At 27.7% G+C, this 16,007-nt stretch overlaps 3 protein-coding genes across 3 annotated transcripts; 2 read left to right on the top strand and 1 right to left on the bottom strand.

Annotated features, from left to right (window-relative positions):
* Nucleotides 1-27: 27 nt before the first annotated feature.
* Bm6476 (2-oxoisovalerate dehydrogenase alpha subunit, mitochondrial precursor, putative) lies at nucleotides 28-3,272 on the top strand (the record flags this gene model as incomplete). Its single annotated transcript, XM_001891547.2, has 9 exons — nucleotides 28-129; nucleotides 539-680; nucleotides 1,040-1,157; nucleotides 1,593-1,686; nucleotides 1,943-2,064; nucleotides 2,339-2,482; nucleotides 2,606-2,723; nucleotides 2,863-2,949; nucleotides 3,174-3,272. 9 exons carry the CDS (start codon nucleotides 28-30, stop codon nucleotides 3,270-3,272), a joined length of 1,026 nt encoding a protein of 341 aa, XP_001891582.1.
* A 1,114-nt stretch (nucleotides 3,273-4,386) lies between these two features.
* On the bottom strand, nucleotides 4,387-6,094 carry Bm6611 (S-phase kinase-associated protein SKR-1, putative; the record flags this gene model as incomplete). Its single annotated transcript, XM_043076164.1, has 5 exons — nucleotides 4,387-4,419; nucleotides 4,883-5,023; nucleotides 5,174-5,269; nucleotides 5,660-5,748; nucleotides 5,977-6,094. The coding sequence occupies 5 exons, from the start codon at nucleotides 6,092-6,094 to the stop codon at nucleotides 4,387-4,389; spliced, it is 477 nt and encodes a 158-aa protein (XP_042932098.1).
* A 4,038-nt stretch (nucleotides 6,095-10,132) lies between these two features.
* On the top strand, nucleotides 10,133-16,007 carry Bma-rev-1 (ImpB/MucB/SamB family protein; the record flags this gene model as incomplete). The annotated part of the gene is made up of 16 exons (XM_043076163.1): nucleotides 10,133-10,192; nucleotides 10,601-10,718; nucleotides 11,112-11,283; nucleotides 11,455-11,619; nucleotides 11,917-12,048; nucleotides 12,286-12,397; nucleotides 12,628-12,809; nucleotides 13,096-13,253; nucleotides 13,451-13,604; nucleotides 13,721-13,811; nucleotides 14,096-14,200; nucleotides 14,298-14,399; nucleotides 14,500-14,673; nucleotides 14,949-15,155; nucleotides 15,490-15,583; nucleotides 15,799-16,007. The coding sequence occupies 16 exons, from the start codon at nucleotides 10,133-10,135 to the stop codon at nucleotides 16,005-16,007; spliced, it is 2,235 nt and encodes a 744-aa protein (XP_042932097.1).

Below are 16,007 nucleotides of genomic sequence, written 5' to 3'. Positions count from 1 at the left end.
AAATTTCAAAAGGAAATAGCAATAAAAATGTATCAAAATATGATAACACTTCATCAAATGGATAAAATTTTATACGATTCACAACGTCAAGGACGCATTTCATTTTATTTGACAAATACCGGTGAAGAGGTTTACCTTTTTGTTTTTGTTTTCTTTGTATTAAAAATTAATTAATAATTGATAAATTGAAATTGCAATATAATAAATTTCTCTCTTCTTCATAAATTATTATTGTTTACATTTTCAATGAATAATTTTGCATAATTTTAACAAACAGAATAGTATATAATTATAGAATTTTATTTCATTTAAAATATGATTTCATTTATTATTCTTTTTTTTTTGAAAAAAAAAAATAAAATTTATAAAATTTTAATTAGATGAAAATTCACTGTTTTTTTGATGAATAAAACAAACAAACAAATAAAGAAATAAAGAAAGGAAGAAAAGAAAGGAGAGCAAATTTTGTAATTAATTTTAAAATGACCTAAATTTAATTTAATAAAAAAAATGTTAATCAAGCATTTTTTTTTTTAAGGCTGCACAAATTGGTTCAACAGCAGCTTTAGAAGATACAGATCTAATCTATGGCCAATATCGTGAAACTGGCTCATTACTATATCGAGGCTTTCCTTTGGAAAATTTTATGCATCAATGTTATGGAAATGCTAAAGATATTGGTAAAATTATTTATATAAAATTAAAAAATATTAACCTTTGATAATCTTTTCTTCCTCTCTCTCTCTCTCAGTCATATTTTATTAAATTTAACAATTGACAATTAAATAGAAAGTATAAATTTAACAAATAATAAATAACAAATTAACAGTTGAAAAAAAAAAAAAAAAAAAATGAAATAATATAACAGTTGTTAATTTTACTTTTTTAATTTATAGTATAGATATTAGAAGAATTAATTTAATTTTTGTTTTATGATTAATTTAATAATTAATAGTTTATTTGAAGCATTTTTTTAATTACATTTTGTTCTTTTTTTTTTTTAAAAAAAAAAGAAAAAGAGGAGAAAGTTTTATTTAAGGTGGTGGAAAGCAAATGCCAATACATTATGGTTCATCAGAACATCATTTTGTGACAATTTCATCAACATTAGCTACACAATTACCACAAGCTGTTGGTTCTGCTTATGCATTTAAAAGGTTCAATTAAATGTTACTATATTCTAAATTTATAAATTAAAAAAAAAAACTTTTTTTTTAAATAATAAATAAAAATAATTTAATCAATTCACTAATTTATATAATTTATTTAGCTCAAATTATAATAAGTGATAAGTGTGATTATAATAACCGTAATAAATCTTCATAGAATCGTTATTGATAACTATTAATTATTATTTAGTTTTTTTTTTCTTCTTTTTTTTTGCGATTTGTATTTGCTGATAAGATAATGCAGAAAATTTTTCACACTGATATGATGATAAGTACTCGTTTTTTTTTTATTAAGTAACAGAATTTAGAATGTCAAATTTTAATATTAAATTACTTAGCGCCATGTCCTCAGAAACCTAATTGAATTTCCGGAAATATATTATTTCCGGAAAGATACTAATTAGTGTGTGTGTGTATTTTTAGAGAGAAAAATGGACGAATAGTGTTAGCATATTTTGGTGAAGGTGCAGCATCAGAAGGTGATGCACATGGTGCAATGAATATGGCTTCGACGCTTGTTAGTGATAAAATTTAACAATTTATGAAGTAATTTGATTTATACATTTAATTATTTAAAATCAAAGTTAAGTTTATTTATTTTTCAAAAGATAGAAATTAGATAAACAGATAGAAATTAGATAAACAAATGTAAAACAGAAATTATTTATTTGAAATTTTTTTTTTTTGGTAAGAGTAAATGATTATTTGTTTAATGAAAATTTTGAAGTATGTTTCTCAATTAATTTATAAATAATTATTAAAAAAAATTTCAGAAATGTCCAGTAATATTTTTTTGCCGTAATAATGGTTATGCAATTAGTACACCAACAACGGAACAATACGGCGGTGACGGTATTGCTGGTAAAGCTATTGGATACGGTATTCATGTGATACGGTATCTCCTTTACAGTCTCTCATTTATTTATTTATTTATTTTTTTTTGATTTAACAAATAATTATTTCTTCTAATGTCTAACACTTTTTTTTTTCCTTTTTATCTTAAAAAAGAATTTATTTATTATTAAAATAACTTTTAAAAAATTAAATTGTTTATTAGAGAAATGGAATAATCATTGTTTGATAAAAGATAAATGTTGAATAAAATAACAATTTGCAAAGTAAATAAAGAAAGAAATTATTAATTAATTAATTAAAATATTAGCATATAGGGTTGACGGTAATGATTTGATTGCTGTATATAATGCAACAAAAGCAGCCAGACAAATGGCAATGGAAAATGAGCCAATTCTTATTGAAGCTATGACATATCGTTTAGGACATCATTCAACGTCTGATGATTCAGCTGCTTATCGGTAATATTAAATTTAAATGCTAATAGTAAATTTACATTTCTATCTCAATCTTATCAATTATTCAAATTTATCTATCTATCTATTTAATTGATTGATTGATTGATTGATCAGTAATATTTATAGTTCAAATGAAGAAGTTAACATCTGGCAACAGAATGATAATCCAATCGTTCGATTTCGTACAGTTCTTCAAAATATGGAATGGTGGAATGATGAAGAAGAAATGGCATATCGACAAAAAGTAAGTAATTCAAGGAAGGAGTTCTTTTTTTTTTTTTTTTTTTTCCTCTCTCTCAAATTTGTGAAAGATTTCAGTTTTAAAATGATTTTCGTCAAATTTATGAAATTATTTCAGCTTTAAAATGATGTGTGTTTTTTAGGCACAGAAAGAAATTATGAAGGCATTTTTGTATGCCGAAAAAATACCAAAACCAAATATTTTAAGTATGTTTGATGATGTTTACAAGGTGAGAATAAATTTATAGCAAATTTTTAATCAATAATTTCATATCTAAATTTGACTAAAATGTTATAATGAAGAAAAATACAAATTACTGCTGTGAGTATTTGATGAATTAAAAGATGTGTTAAAAATTGGAACACTTAAAACATCTAAATGCATCAAACTTAATTATTTAACCTATTTTTAAATTCATATATTTGCTATCATAATTTTTTGCATAATTTACAGGAAATGCCGAAAAATTTGCAAGAGCAACGTGACGAACTTGCAGAGCATTTGAACAATTATGGAAGATACTATCCAATGAAAGATTTCGAAGGCACTTAAACTTTTTTTTTTTCTCTCTTTTAGCAATATAAATACTAAGACTTTTAAAAAATTTTTAGTAATATGAAATTAAAGCTCATAATTCAATTTCAATAAAATTTTTAACAAACGAAAAATTGATGAAACTTTTCTTGTATTTAGTAATCTACATTAATCTCTTCTCCCATAATATGAGAAAATCAATTTGTTGAGCTCTTACAATCATTTAATTCTGAAAATTTTAAGTGCAATCTATTTTTATCACCTACAATGCTATATATGTGCAAAAATTCCTATAATTTCTATAATATATCAATTACTAATTTCTCTTCTCGCTTAATCTAAAACACCGCAAAATCATTTCTCCAAATTGTTAGCATAGATAAATGCATCATTTCTATTTTATTAAAATAAGACCTATGTGTGAAATTCATAAATTGCAGTGAAATAATCCATAAAACTACAAGATAAAACGTGTATCCCTTCTTCTACTACATACTAAAACACTGTCATCTGCTGATAAACACCGATATTGCAAATGACATCCAATCAGTCCTTCACCTTATCTAAGTTGAATTTAACACAATGCTTACCGGTGCAATTGTTGGTTTTGAAATACATTTATTTACTCTCTCAACGCAAAGCTTTTCTACCGAATACAACAGTTATGCATAGTATTTTGTGCGCATTCAATACTATAATTTGGGGAATTTTTTTTTTCTTTTTTTTTTTTTTTTTTTTTTTTTTTTTTTGAGATAATCACAATATACATGCCACCTCAAACTTAGACTGCGATAGTTTCATTGAATACATGAAAGAAATAAACCATATATAGCACACGTGTCACAATGTTCATTCAAAGTTCAAATCAGTTTTTTTTTTTTTTTTTTTCTGGGGATTTGAGAGACAGAGAGAGAGAGAGAGAGAGAAATTAAAAGAAAATGAAGAGCATGATACAACTCAAGTATTGATTTGAAAAGAAATCAAAAAACTAGAGTGAAATATGACTGTTATATTTCACAGCCAATGGTTAAAACAAAAAATAAGATAGAACTGCATTTTTACAGTCATGAAACTGAAAATTAGCGTTCCATTATTCAGCATCATTTTTGGTGACCGCTAGAATCAAATGAGTTTAATCTTCGCACCATGCATTTTCCTTTCGAATCTGCAAAATATAATCTATTAAATTTGTGAATGTGTCAGAACAAATTAATCATTTAAAGTATACTGAAAAAAAACTTCAAAAAATTGCTTTCTCTTTTTTTTAAACCTCAGAATTTTATTAAAAGAATGAATCAGCAAGTCGAAGGGAATGAGATAAACATATCACGTCGAATCTGCTACTGAAGATCTCGAAGATCGGATACATTAAGAACTGACTAAACTATCGACATAATGTGCGATTTAGAAATTCTTTATGACGATAGTTTGAGTGAAATAAAAAACTCTCAATAAATTTAAAGCCTTGGAAAAGTGGAGAAGAATAATATGAACACAAGACTGGTCCTCAAAATGAAATACGCATCATGCTTTTTATAGTAAAACGACAAATAAAAAAAACTGATAATACTGTGCGAAAAGAAATCAATTTTTTCAAATATTAGAAAGATAACTTAAAATCTCTCAACCTGTTCTTCTTCTTCTGGAGTGAAGTCGTTTTTAATGTTAAAAGTCCTTCGAATCTCCTCCGGTGACTTGCCTTTAATCATATTGGCTACCGTCTTGCATGTTACATCGAGCAGCCCCTTTATGTCCAAATAATTTGCTGCCTGAAATAAATTTATATATTTTCTATAAAGATATTTATTTTTCCTTATTTGCTTAAGCACATAACTCAACAATCAATCCGATGAAAGGAACTAAAAACTTGCCAGAATGAGTTCGAACAATGTGCCCTGATCAACTTTAAGAAATTCAACATCCCACGATGAAATGTCGTCAGTGCGCTTCTCCTTGTTATCATTATCTTCTGGGGGAATCGGATCATCTTTATGGTATTCACACCAGTGAATAACCTATGATAATGTCATCGTACAAATGAATAAATAAATAAACAGATAAATAAGAAAATTTAGGACCAACTAAACTTCTTTTAAACTCTGAGATGTGAGCAGATGAACACCAGACACGTCGCAAATTCCGGCTATATATAAGGAACTGATAATCACATTTTTTAAAGCATGTAATTTCGGCCGGCTTATAAGGGCGAGGAGAAATTTCACAAAAACTGTCATCAAGTCTCCTCAACTTGCAATTTGTGACAAATTCGGATCGATTTTTACGCATAAATATGTTCGTTAACCTACGAACATGTTTATGTGTCTTTCATATATTACAAATATTTCCAAATACATTTTTCTAAATATGATATTAATAATTTTGAAAATGCTTTTCTTCTTCTCAACCTTTTTCAGAATAGCTGAGTTCACGCTTTGTAACGGAATACCCTCAACCATATCAATATCTCCGCCATCTTGATTATCCATTCCCAAATCTATAATTAAATATGCATGTCAAGAATTGCAATGTGAGATGTATCGAAATAAAAACTAGGTGTAATATATGCACGTCAAAAATCTATTATATAAGCTCTAAAATTCATAGAATGAAAATGATTTTGCGGAAAAACTGAGATGGAGACCGTCTGTTATATATCTCTAATTTTAGCATTCGACTAGCGTGTGTGGTTTGACTAATTCATCGCCATTTATTGTCACTTCACCTTGAAGCATCGTATTGATCGTGGTTGACAATCGGATCACATTCCGATCCACTTCGAATGTCTCATTATCAGATGATATTAGTGAAATTTTCTGTTGTGCGGGTTTCTGTTCACTCATTTTGACCAATAAAACAATGATATTGCGAACTTGGTGATAACGCCTGGAAATTCATTTTCTTCGCGAAGCTTTAAAAACTTCAATATTTTTGCCGAACTATAAAAGAATGTCCAACGACGAGCATTCTTCTCCACCGAAAAAAAAAACATTAGGAATGACAAAAACTATTTTAGACCTGCTTTACTGTTTGCAATTAAATCAATTACATTTTCTTGAAAATATCAACTGTTCTAGAAAAATTCGAGCCAATCATACAAAGTCACAGTCATTATGTTCCGAAAAAAAACAAATAAATAAATAAAAAAAAGTCGTGATAGGGAAGAAGTGCAGAACAAAAGATGAAGTTGTTCCTTCGATTAATTGATCAAGATTTTACTCTTTTGATCAGATCAAGCTTGAACCAAGGGAAGTGTTTTGAAAGTGCTCGAACTAGGCAAAATGATCTAAAACTCTTCTGAGTGTAAAAAATTGAACAATGTCAGTATGAAACATATTGCAGTGAATCACTGGACAATGCAGCAACATTAGAAACTCAAAACCTTCATACAGACATGCTCAAATAGATATTTACAATTTTCACAATCAAACTATTTTTTCCTTCACATTTACTTTTACATTTACAAACATCTATAGAAATTTCTTACAGCCCAGAACCATCAAAATATTCAGAATCCGAAAACCTACCCAAAAGAAACATATTAAATGGTAATCAAGAACTCAAAACCCTATTCAAATAAAATAATATTAAGCAGTGAAATTTATCTCCACAAAGCTCACAACTACATAATGATTGAATAACAATACATACTTTATATACAATATGTCTTCAAATAACAATTCCAATTAGTGTAACGAGAAATGTAATCCATGCGACAAAATTGGTAATTCATTTTGTGTTCTTCATTTATCGCATAAATTTCATTTCTAATAGCTCTCCACTTCAATTCAACATAATCCTTACAATAAGCCAAAGTATACTCTCACCTTTGACCTCCCTCCCCGTCCTTCACCTACCCTAACTCAGAGCAGCAGGAACTCTTGAACTACTCTTCCTGCTTCAACTCTTCATCTCGCCTCCTTAACAGTCACAGAATCGTTCGCTACCGTATTCAAACTTAAACTTACGTGACTACAACACATCGTTGTAGCACAAATTCTTATTGTGTTCACGCAACGTAGGATGTGTTTACGTTATTACGTCACTTAAAGAAATAATTGGTATGACTTAATCCACCCCGGCGAAGTCCAAGAAAAGAAAAGTCCTTCACGACTAATTAAAATGAAACTATTTACCAACTCGACAGTCAGATATTCATCTTGATCTTTTCTTTCCTGCACGAGCATAAGTTCAGTTCTTCGTTCTAGAGTAATAAGCCTGTTCTCTAACCTCTTGACCTCCGACCTCTGATTTTTTCTATAGACAAATAAACTTATTGCAAAAATCTTGATAAACATATACTTGCTGAAGAATAAAGTTTTTGAAATTATTTGTTCAGACAGGAAATTTTTATGAATGTCCAAATATCCGGGAAAAAAGGATAATCTCTGAACCACCGCAGAAGATGATAAGGACTGATATGATAGATGTTAGCAAATGATAAATATTATAACAAACGGTGTTTTAAGTGTCTTTTCTATAAGACACAATTGTAAGATAATAACAAACTAACTGTTTAGCTTGATAAATATAAATTAATTCTTCAGTCTAATCAAACTTTTATTTTTACTTTCTTTTTTTTTTTTTTTTTTTTTGCTCTTTATAAACTCAGATTTTTATGCAAAATGATAATCAGTCGTTACATATGTAATATTTATGGAACATAAATGTACATAATAGATTTTAATGTTTATTAAAATGTCATCATAAAATTCAAAGTATTTACTGTTGAAATGATAAGAAATGAAATGAGTTAATTTCATTGAAGTCTTTTTTTTCAATCAGACAAGTTGAGATTATTTAATTTAGAGTTATACAGACAATTTCGTCAAATATTATCTTATCAATGATTAAAGCTAATAATAATTTTTACTTGCAACATTAGAACAAATATTCACTGAAATAATTTATCTAAAATAAAATATCATGTACAACTTCAACTATTTTTTCAAAAAAAAGAACTTTTCTTAGAATGTTCAAATTGTAAAGTAAAAAAAAAAGTTTCACATTATTTAATCAATAACATTCCTAGATTTTACAGTAATTTTGACTTCAAAAAATAAAAAAGCAAAAAACACATTTGAGTAAGGATATATTTTATTTTCATTGCATAAAAATTTATGTTCATTAGAAATTGATTTATTAGAAAAAATTATCATCCTCTACAATACTTAATCTATCCAAATTTAAATTTTCCAGCTTAGATCCCGTGCAATTTAATTTCCTGCAGAATGATTAGCTTAATCTATTAAACTTATACCAAAAATCTGTATTAAATCAACATTTCTTGTTCATATAACTTACTTTTAGTACATTTCTATTAGTCTATTAATTATTTCTTCTTGTAGCCTAGGCTCTTCACGTCATTTTTAAATATATAAATGATACTGAAATTGTGAAATGTGAAAATTCTTATGAAGTTACCTGACATAACTTTTACTTGAACTCATCGTTCATCTAATTTTTTCCATTACCAACTGAAAAGCAATTATTTGATGGCTTTTGAAGAAACACAATTTTTACTGCAAAAATAAATGATTTTAATATATGTGAAATTAACATAATTAAAAGGATTAAAAAATTGATTCATAATTAATAAATTTTACTAAATAAAAATACGACGATATAATTGAATCCTCAACTTAACTAATAATCGTAATCAATTAAATTCAACTAAGTTAAATTAAACTAACAAAAAAAAAAAAAAAAAATAGTACTATCATCTCCATTTATCTTTACAAGAAACATTGCATTATAAAATAATAACTGAAACATTAATAAATATATTAAACTTCTTATTATTGCATTATATGTTAATCAATAATTGCTCCTTTTTCTCAATTGTATGAATCAGTTATAATTATTATTGAATAAATGAAATTTAAAACTTCATAAATTCTCCCTTTCCCTTTCTCTTTCTCTCTCTTTCTTCCTCTCCCTTTCCCTCTCTCTTACTTACATCAAAGTAACTAGTTTAATTTAATAAATTTCACTAATTAAAAAATATCATCCAAACATACAAAATTCTCTGTATAGAAAAATTCTTCTATAAACTCTTATTTGATTATATTTCTACTATTTGCTTCCATTAAATCGAATTAAAATTTAAAATTTACAGTCGAAGTGATAAAATTATATTTCAGCGTAAAGCAATTTACAAATAAGTCATTGTTACAATGTAAACTAAAATTGTTTGTTTCATTTTTAATTTAAACAGAATCAAATAATTTTTTCTTTTTTCTCAACAATTTATTTCTTCTTCAATGGATGACTTAATCACTTCCGATATCAAGAAATGTGCTTGTAATAAAGTTTCCCCACGTAAGTTACGACAACCACATAGCGGCTCGTACGTCAAATGAACGTCATATTGCGCAAATGACATTGTTCGGTTATTGTTGGCACTTTTTTGAATTTCGTTTTTTTGCCTCGTAAACTTTAAAATCACTTTGCTTACTTTTACTTTTTATTTACTTCTACTTTTACTTATTTTTACTTACTTATTTTTACTTCAAACTACTTTGCTTTATCAAATTTCGAAAAACAAATGTTAATTACAAAACTGACACAACAGTTGGAAGATTTAGTCTGTAAAAACAAGAGATTAAGAGTGACGGTGCTATGAAAAAAAAAACGAAAAGTGCTTGGTGACACTTTATAAATAATAAATGTGATAAATTGACCTTCTGGACATGAGATAATTATAAAAGTTTCAACTTATAGGAATATGCAAAAAGTGAAAAACGCAAAAAAAAAAGGGAAAAAACATGTCATTTGACAAATTCGCAATGCTAAAAGAAATTCTGCGTAATAGTTGTTAAGTTGTTAGTTTCAGTTGTGCGTTATTTCACTTTATTTTTCTTTTAAAGGTATAATTTCGAATGTATTGTAATGGTGAGGAAAATTGTACTGAAGGAGATGAAAGCCGTGCTGAACAATGGGTAAGTTAAAATTTAAGAAATTAATATGCTCTTTTTTCATGAAACATGTATATTCGAGTTTTGATTGGTATAATCTTTGAATTGTGTCTCTGCAAAATAGGACATTAAGGCATTCACTCGTTACTTTGAAATTTTTTTTTTCCTAAAGTTTTTGGATCAAAGTAAGTAATCAAACCGTTATCTCTATAAACCGTTATTCAAAATGTAATATTTGGCAAGTTATACTTCATATGTAGTGACTTTACAAAAATTTGGAATTTTGTAAATTGAACTAGAAAGTTGTCTGAATATTTTTAAATAGTTGTAACTGTTTGTAATGGCACTATCAATACAATTTCATTCGTTTACCATTGTTTTGCTTCGTTATTACTAACTTCGTTCTATAAGATAATTTTGTTCAATTTTCAGCAGAATTACATGAAAACGAAAAAAGCTAAACTTCAGTATCAGGTAAATGTATTGGATAAGCACGAGAATATTTCCTGTATTTTTAAAGGCATCTCAATTTTCGTTAATGGTTATACAGGTGATTCTTTTTATTCTTTCCTAGAGAAATGAGAGGCAACATTGTTTGTTGAAAACTATGATGACGAATGGAAATCACGAGAGTAGTTTCTTACGGATGAATTAAAAATACGGACGTGTGCACTTTCCGTAGACGTGCTAATACAAAAAAAATCCAAAGCAATTTGTTGGTGTTTATATAGGTTGACAGTAAATAGACTGAAAGCAATAAACGCAACTAGTATTTTTATAGGAAAAAAACGGATAATTTTTTGAATTCCGTACGTACTTATAATATTCACAGATGACATTGTTCCTCTTATTAAAATCTATATATATATATATATATATATATATATGTATATATATGTATATACAGATGAATTTCCAAAACGTAATGTGTGCAAAAATTTAGATCCACCAGCAGCAGAATTACGAAAGTTAATACATTTGCATGGTGGAGAATTTCATATTTACTACAAATATGGCACTACAACCTATACAATCGCCACTCATTTAGCCACTGATAAAGTGAAGAAACTTCGAAAGGGAGAAAAAATCATTCATCCAAGATGGCTTACTGATAGGTTACTTGATAAAATATTCGCTACTTATTTCTATCAATTCTTTTTTAATTTATTTAATATCAAAACTTATTTTGTCAATTCATTGTAGCAAATATTTTGTTGTTAAGCAATCATTTTCTGTATACGACTTAATTTCCAGATTATTCAGTGAAAAAATTTTCGTATTTGCAGTGTGAATGCGGGAATTCGATTACGTGAAGACGATTATTTATTGTATAAAGATGGCGCACTGCAAACAGCCGTAGCAAAACGTCTTGCAGTTGGAAATTTTGGCACCTCAAAAGTAGCACAATGTGCTGCGAATGATCCAAATTTTGTGAATAACTTTTATGAAAGGTAAAGCTCCCTTATTCTTGATCATTGACTTAGAAATAATACTTAATTCTTGAAATCTGTAGTAAAAAAAATAATGGAACAAGCTTTTATAGGCAGTACAAATAATTTTAAAAAGTTGATGATTTTTTCGTTTTTTAACTACCGAAACTTGTAGCTACGCATTTTGCCATTTATTCTTTTCATGTCAATTTGGGACTTAAGTTTCTTTCCAGAAAAGAACATATGAAAAAAAAAAAAAAAAACATACTTTTTTCTCGCTCATAATTTCATATTGATTATAATAATGATCAATTGTAGATCTCGTCTGCATTTAATTTCAACTTTGGCGCAGGAAATGAAGCATTATGTAAACGAGCTAAGAGAAAATCAAACTAATAATTTTCCTTCACGGATACGCCTACAGCATTTGGTTGATGAGAACTTTGCTAAGTAAGCAGCCTGATTTGTTTGCATTTTACTACATAAAAGCTAATTCTTACGCCTACAGCATTTGTTCCTGTATCTACACTGTAAACACGTTAGTAAGATTTTATGCAATGTTTGCAAAAAATGGCTGTAAACTGTATCATTGAATAATTTCTGTTTGTAGATATGTAAGGCAGCAAATTTTTTATGCCGTTACATGTTACATGTGTTCCTATAAGAGAAATTATTTCAATTTTTTAGTTCTCCAAAAGAAACCATTTGTCATATCGATCTGGATTGTTTCTTTGTATCGGTAGCATTAAGAACTCATCCAGAATTAATTGGGAAACCAGTGGCAATTACTCATTCAAGAGTAATCTTCACATATATTTGATAAAATCAGTAGTTTGAGATTGTTTTGATCATTCACACATTTGTTTTAGTGATGCAACTGTTTGGTATTTATTTAGAAAATAAAAAAAAAATTTAAGAAAATATATTTTGCTTTGATTTGATTTACTGCCTGATAAGGCATATTATTTTATTAGTATTTTTTCTTTGTTTCTTTTTTTTTTTACATTATTGATTGTTTTATACTTTTAGGGTACAGAGGGTGCTGGTATGTCTGAAATTGCATCATGCAGTTATGAAGCTCGAACACGAGGTGTTCGTAATGGTTGTTTTATTAAGGAAGCTCGGAAAGTATGTCCAGATCTCATTTGTCTTCCTTATCAATTCGACGATTATCGACACATTTCGAAGGAAATTTATGCAGTTTTATCAGGGTTGGTTACTGAATATGCTTATCTATTAATATTTATTTAGACATATTCAGTACTTGAAAAAAACGACACATATTTTTGGTTATTAAATTATGAGCCATTGAAGATTTAAGTATTATTAATTAAGGAAGCTGGCTTAGTATGCTATATATATAACAATGGATTTTGACTTGAAGTGTCTTATGCTACCACCATTGCTGCTTATGAGCAACGGGATATTATCTTCATCGTGTGTGTTGTTTATTTTTTTTTTACAGGTTAATTTTTTAACATTAGTTGATAATTTTAGGTATACGCTAAGTATTCGTGCTGTAAGTTGCGATGAGATGTATGTTGATTTGGAAAGCTTATGTAAGGAGATGCATATAGCAAATGTAATGGAGATTATATCTGTAATACGAAGTGAAATTTTAACTAAAACAGGCTGTAATGCTTCTGTTGGTATTGGTAAGTTAAAAATTGTTGAAAAAAAAAAAAAAAAAAATGATTGTTCTTGGAAAAGGTGCAGTAATTAGTAGGTTATTTTCTGCACAGAAAGCTGCATTATTTTATTATTGTTATCTTTACGAAATTTTCTTATTCTAATGATGAATTAGTCCATTTGAAAGAATTATTAATATAATTTGTATTAAAAGTGCATTTAGGAAATACAATGTTAATAGCTCGTATAGCAACTCGGCATGCAAAGCCGAATGGCCAATTTATGATTAAAGTGGGTGATATTGACGAATTGATCAAAAAAGAAAAAATTTCATCTTTACCCGGAATTGGCTACAATATTTGCGCAAAACTTAAAAAGTAGCAATTTATTATTTTGTGATAGGGATCATCTATCTTATTAACAAAACTTGAATAATATTTTCGATCAAAATTAACAATTTTACAAATTTAATTGAAATTGGAAATTTTTTCAGTGCGTTTGGGGAGATGAATTTATGTGAGGATTTGCAGAAAGTGCCCATTAATCGTTTGCAAAATGTTCTTGGTGAAAAAATAGGAACTCAGGTTAGCTTCGAAAGAAAAATCAAATAATTATGTTTGCTTATGTTGTAGATGAAATGTACTCGATTATATTTCTCTTCAACTAAAAGTGTTATACACTTAGATCAAAATATTGATAAGTTTAGAAATAGAATATTACAATAGTTCAAATATTGAATTATTCCTCAGTTAAAATTCTGATTGATTCTGAAAAAATTTTTACTATGAACCAAAAGATAATATAAAGTTACAAATTTATATTTGTCTCTGACTAGTTATTTTTATTCTTTAATTTTCTACACTTTCAGATATACAATATGTGTAGAGGAGTGGATAAAGAAAGGAATTTTTTGGAAAAAGTTGTTCGCAAATCTATTTCGTGCGATATAAATTATGGGATCCGGTTTACAAAAGTGCGAAAGTTTTTCATCTATCATCTTTTGTTGTTTTTAAGCTTTACCGAACTGATTGAATTGTATTTTGGAGGGAAATTTTTTCGAAATATTTCAGGAAGATGAAGTAATGGAATTTCTTGGAAAAATGTGCTCAGAATTGGAAAAAAAACTTCATATAGCCCGAATGACTGCATCTACCATTACTCTTAGATTACTGGTAAATAAATGATTGTTCGAGGTTTTTTTTTTTTTTTTTTTTTTTTTTAAATGATTGGGAAGTTTTATTGTTACATCTTTCTAAATATTATTCATCACAGATTCGAGCATCAGATGCACCTCTTGTAACAGAGAAATATTTGGGATGCGGGAAATGTGATGCAATTACAAGAACAGCTCATGTAAACGGTGCTACTGCAAATAAAGCAGTATTACATGCAGAAGCAAAAAAACTAATGAAAGCAATAAATCCGATTATAAGCGATTTAAGAGGAGTAAGCATTCTTTTTTTTTTTCTTTTTACCTTTTTTTTACAAGTTTTTTTTTTTTTTTTTTTTATTTCAATTATTCTTTTGTACTGATATATATGGGAACGTCTACTGATATCTTTGTTGATACACGTGATAAAGGACAGCAAATTTGCTAAGTTACTAAGATATTTTTCTTGTGCTAACAGCAACGCATTCAGTGCTATTAAGATTTGCATTCAGAAATGTTAATTACATATAAGTTAATCTTTTTTTTTTTAAAAAAAAGAATATATTTACAGATTGGTATTCAACTAACACATTTAAATGAAATACCAAACATTTCGGTCGATGAGCAACCCATAAACAGAAATACGCTAACACAATTTTTTTCTGTGAAAAGCAAAGGACAGCAACATATTGGAAAGAAAAAAATAAAGAATGAAGAAGATATTGCTTTAGAGTTGGCACTAAAGAAGTCACTTAAAGAAAGTAGACGAAATCGTCGGGTAGTTTCATATATTATTCATTTACAAAATAACACTGCTAATGCTGTAATTTCCTTTTTATTAATTTAACCGTTTGTTGATATATTTCTAATTTCACTCTGCTTTTCCTGATTCCAAGCAGCTATACCACCTAGTTTAAAATAATTTTTTATTTCTGAGTAGTTTGGTGGATTTTTTTTTTTTACAAATAAAGCTATCATATTTTGCTCATAGTGCAGCTATAAAACTGGATTAAGGATGATAGTTTATTGAGTGGTGAAATAATCTAAAATAGTTATTATTTGTAGTTAGACTACCGTCGAGGATAAATTATGTATTAATCTTTTTTTTTCAGTATCATAAAACAACCATCCATCCGGATTATCGGAATTATTTCGAAGATGAAGATGTAAAAGCTGAATTTTTACGGATATTGCAGCAGCATAAATGTGAATTTTGGTTATTAAGTAAAAAAATTTTCTATTAGGATATTCCAAATAAAGTAAAGTGGGCATATTTTATCGTTTGAAATTTATTATTAAAATATGAGCATCATTTCGTTTCATATTTTATAAGTAAAATCATGTGTAAAAATGAATTCCGGTTACGAAAAAAGGAAAACAAAACTTTTACAAATGCTTTTAATAAGTATTTTTTTTTTCAGATCCAACAGCTGAAGTGGTATCGGAAATGGCAACATATTTTAGTTTATTAGTAAAAAACGGTGATCTAAGTGATGTTTTATCACAACTTAGGTTTTTGCAACGTGAAACAATGAACTTTTCATTGGAATGGATTACTGTAGTATCCTCCTTAAAATTTTCATTGAATCGTCTTTGTGATACAATATATGGTTCTTTATTATTTCGTTAG

This window comes from Brugia malayi (assembly GCF_000002995.4).
Source record: "Brugia malayi strain FR3 genome assembly, contig: Bm_v4_Chr1_scaffold_001, whole genome shotgun sequence".
In the NCBI taxonomy this organism is placed as follows: Eukaryota; Metazoa; Nematoda; class Chromadorea; order Rhabditida; family Onchocercidae; genus Brugia; species Brugia malayi.
Note: the sequence above shows the minus strand (reverse complement) of the source record. Positions and strands in the feature narration are given on the sequence as shown.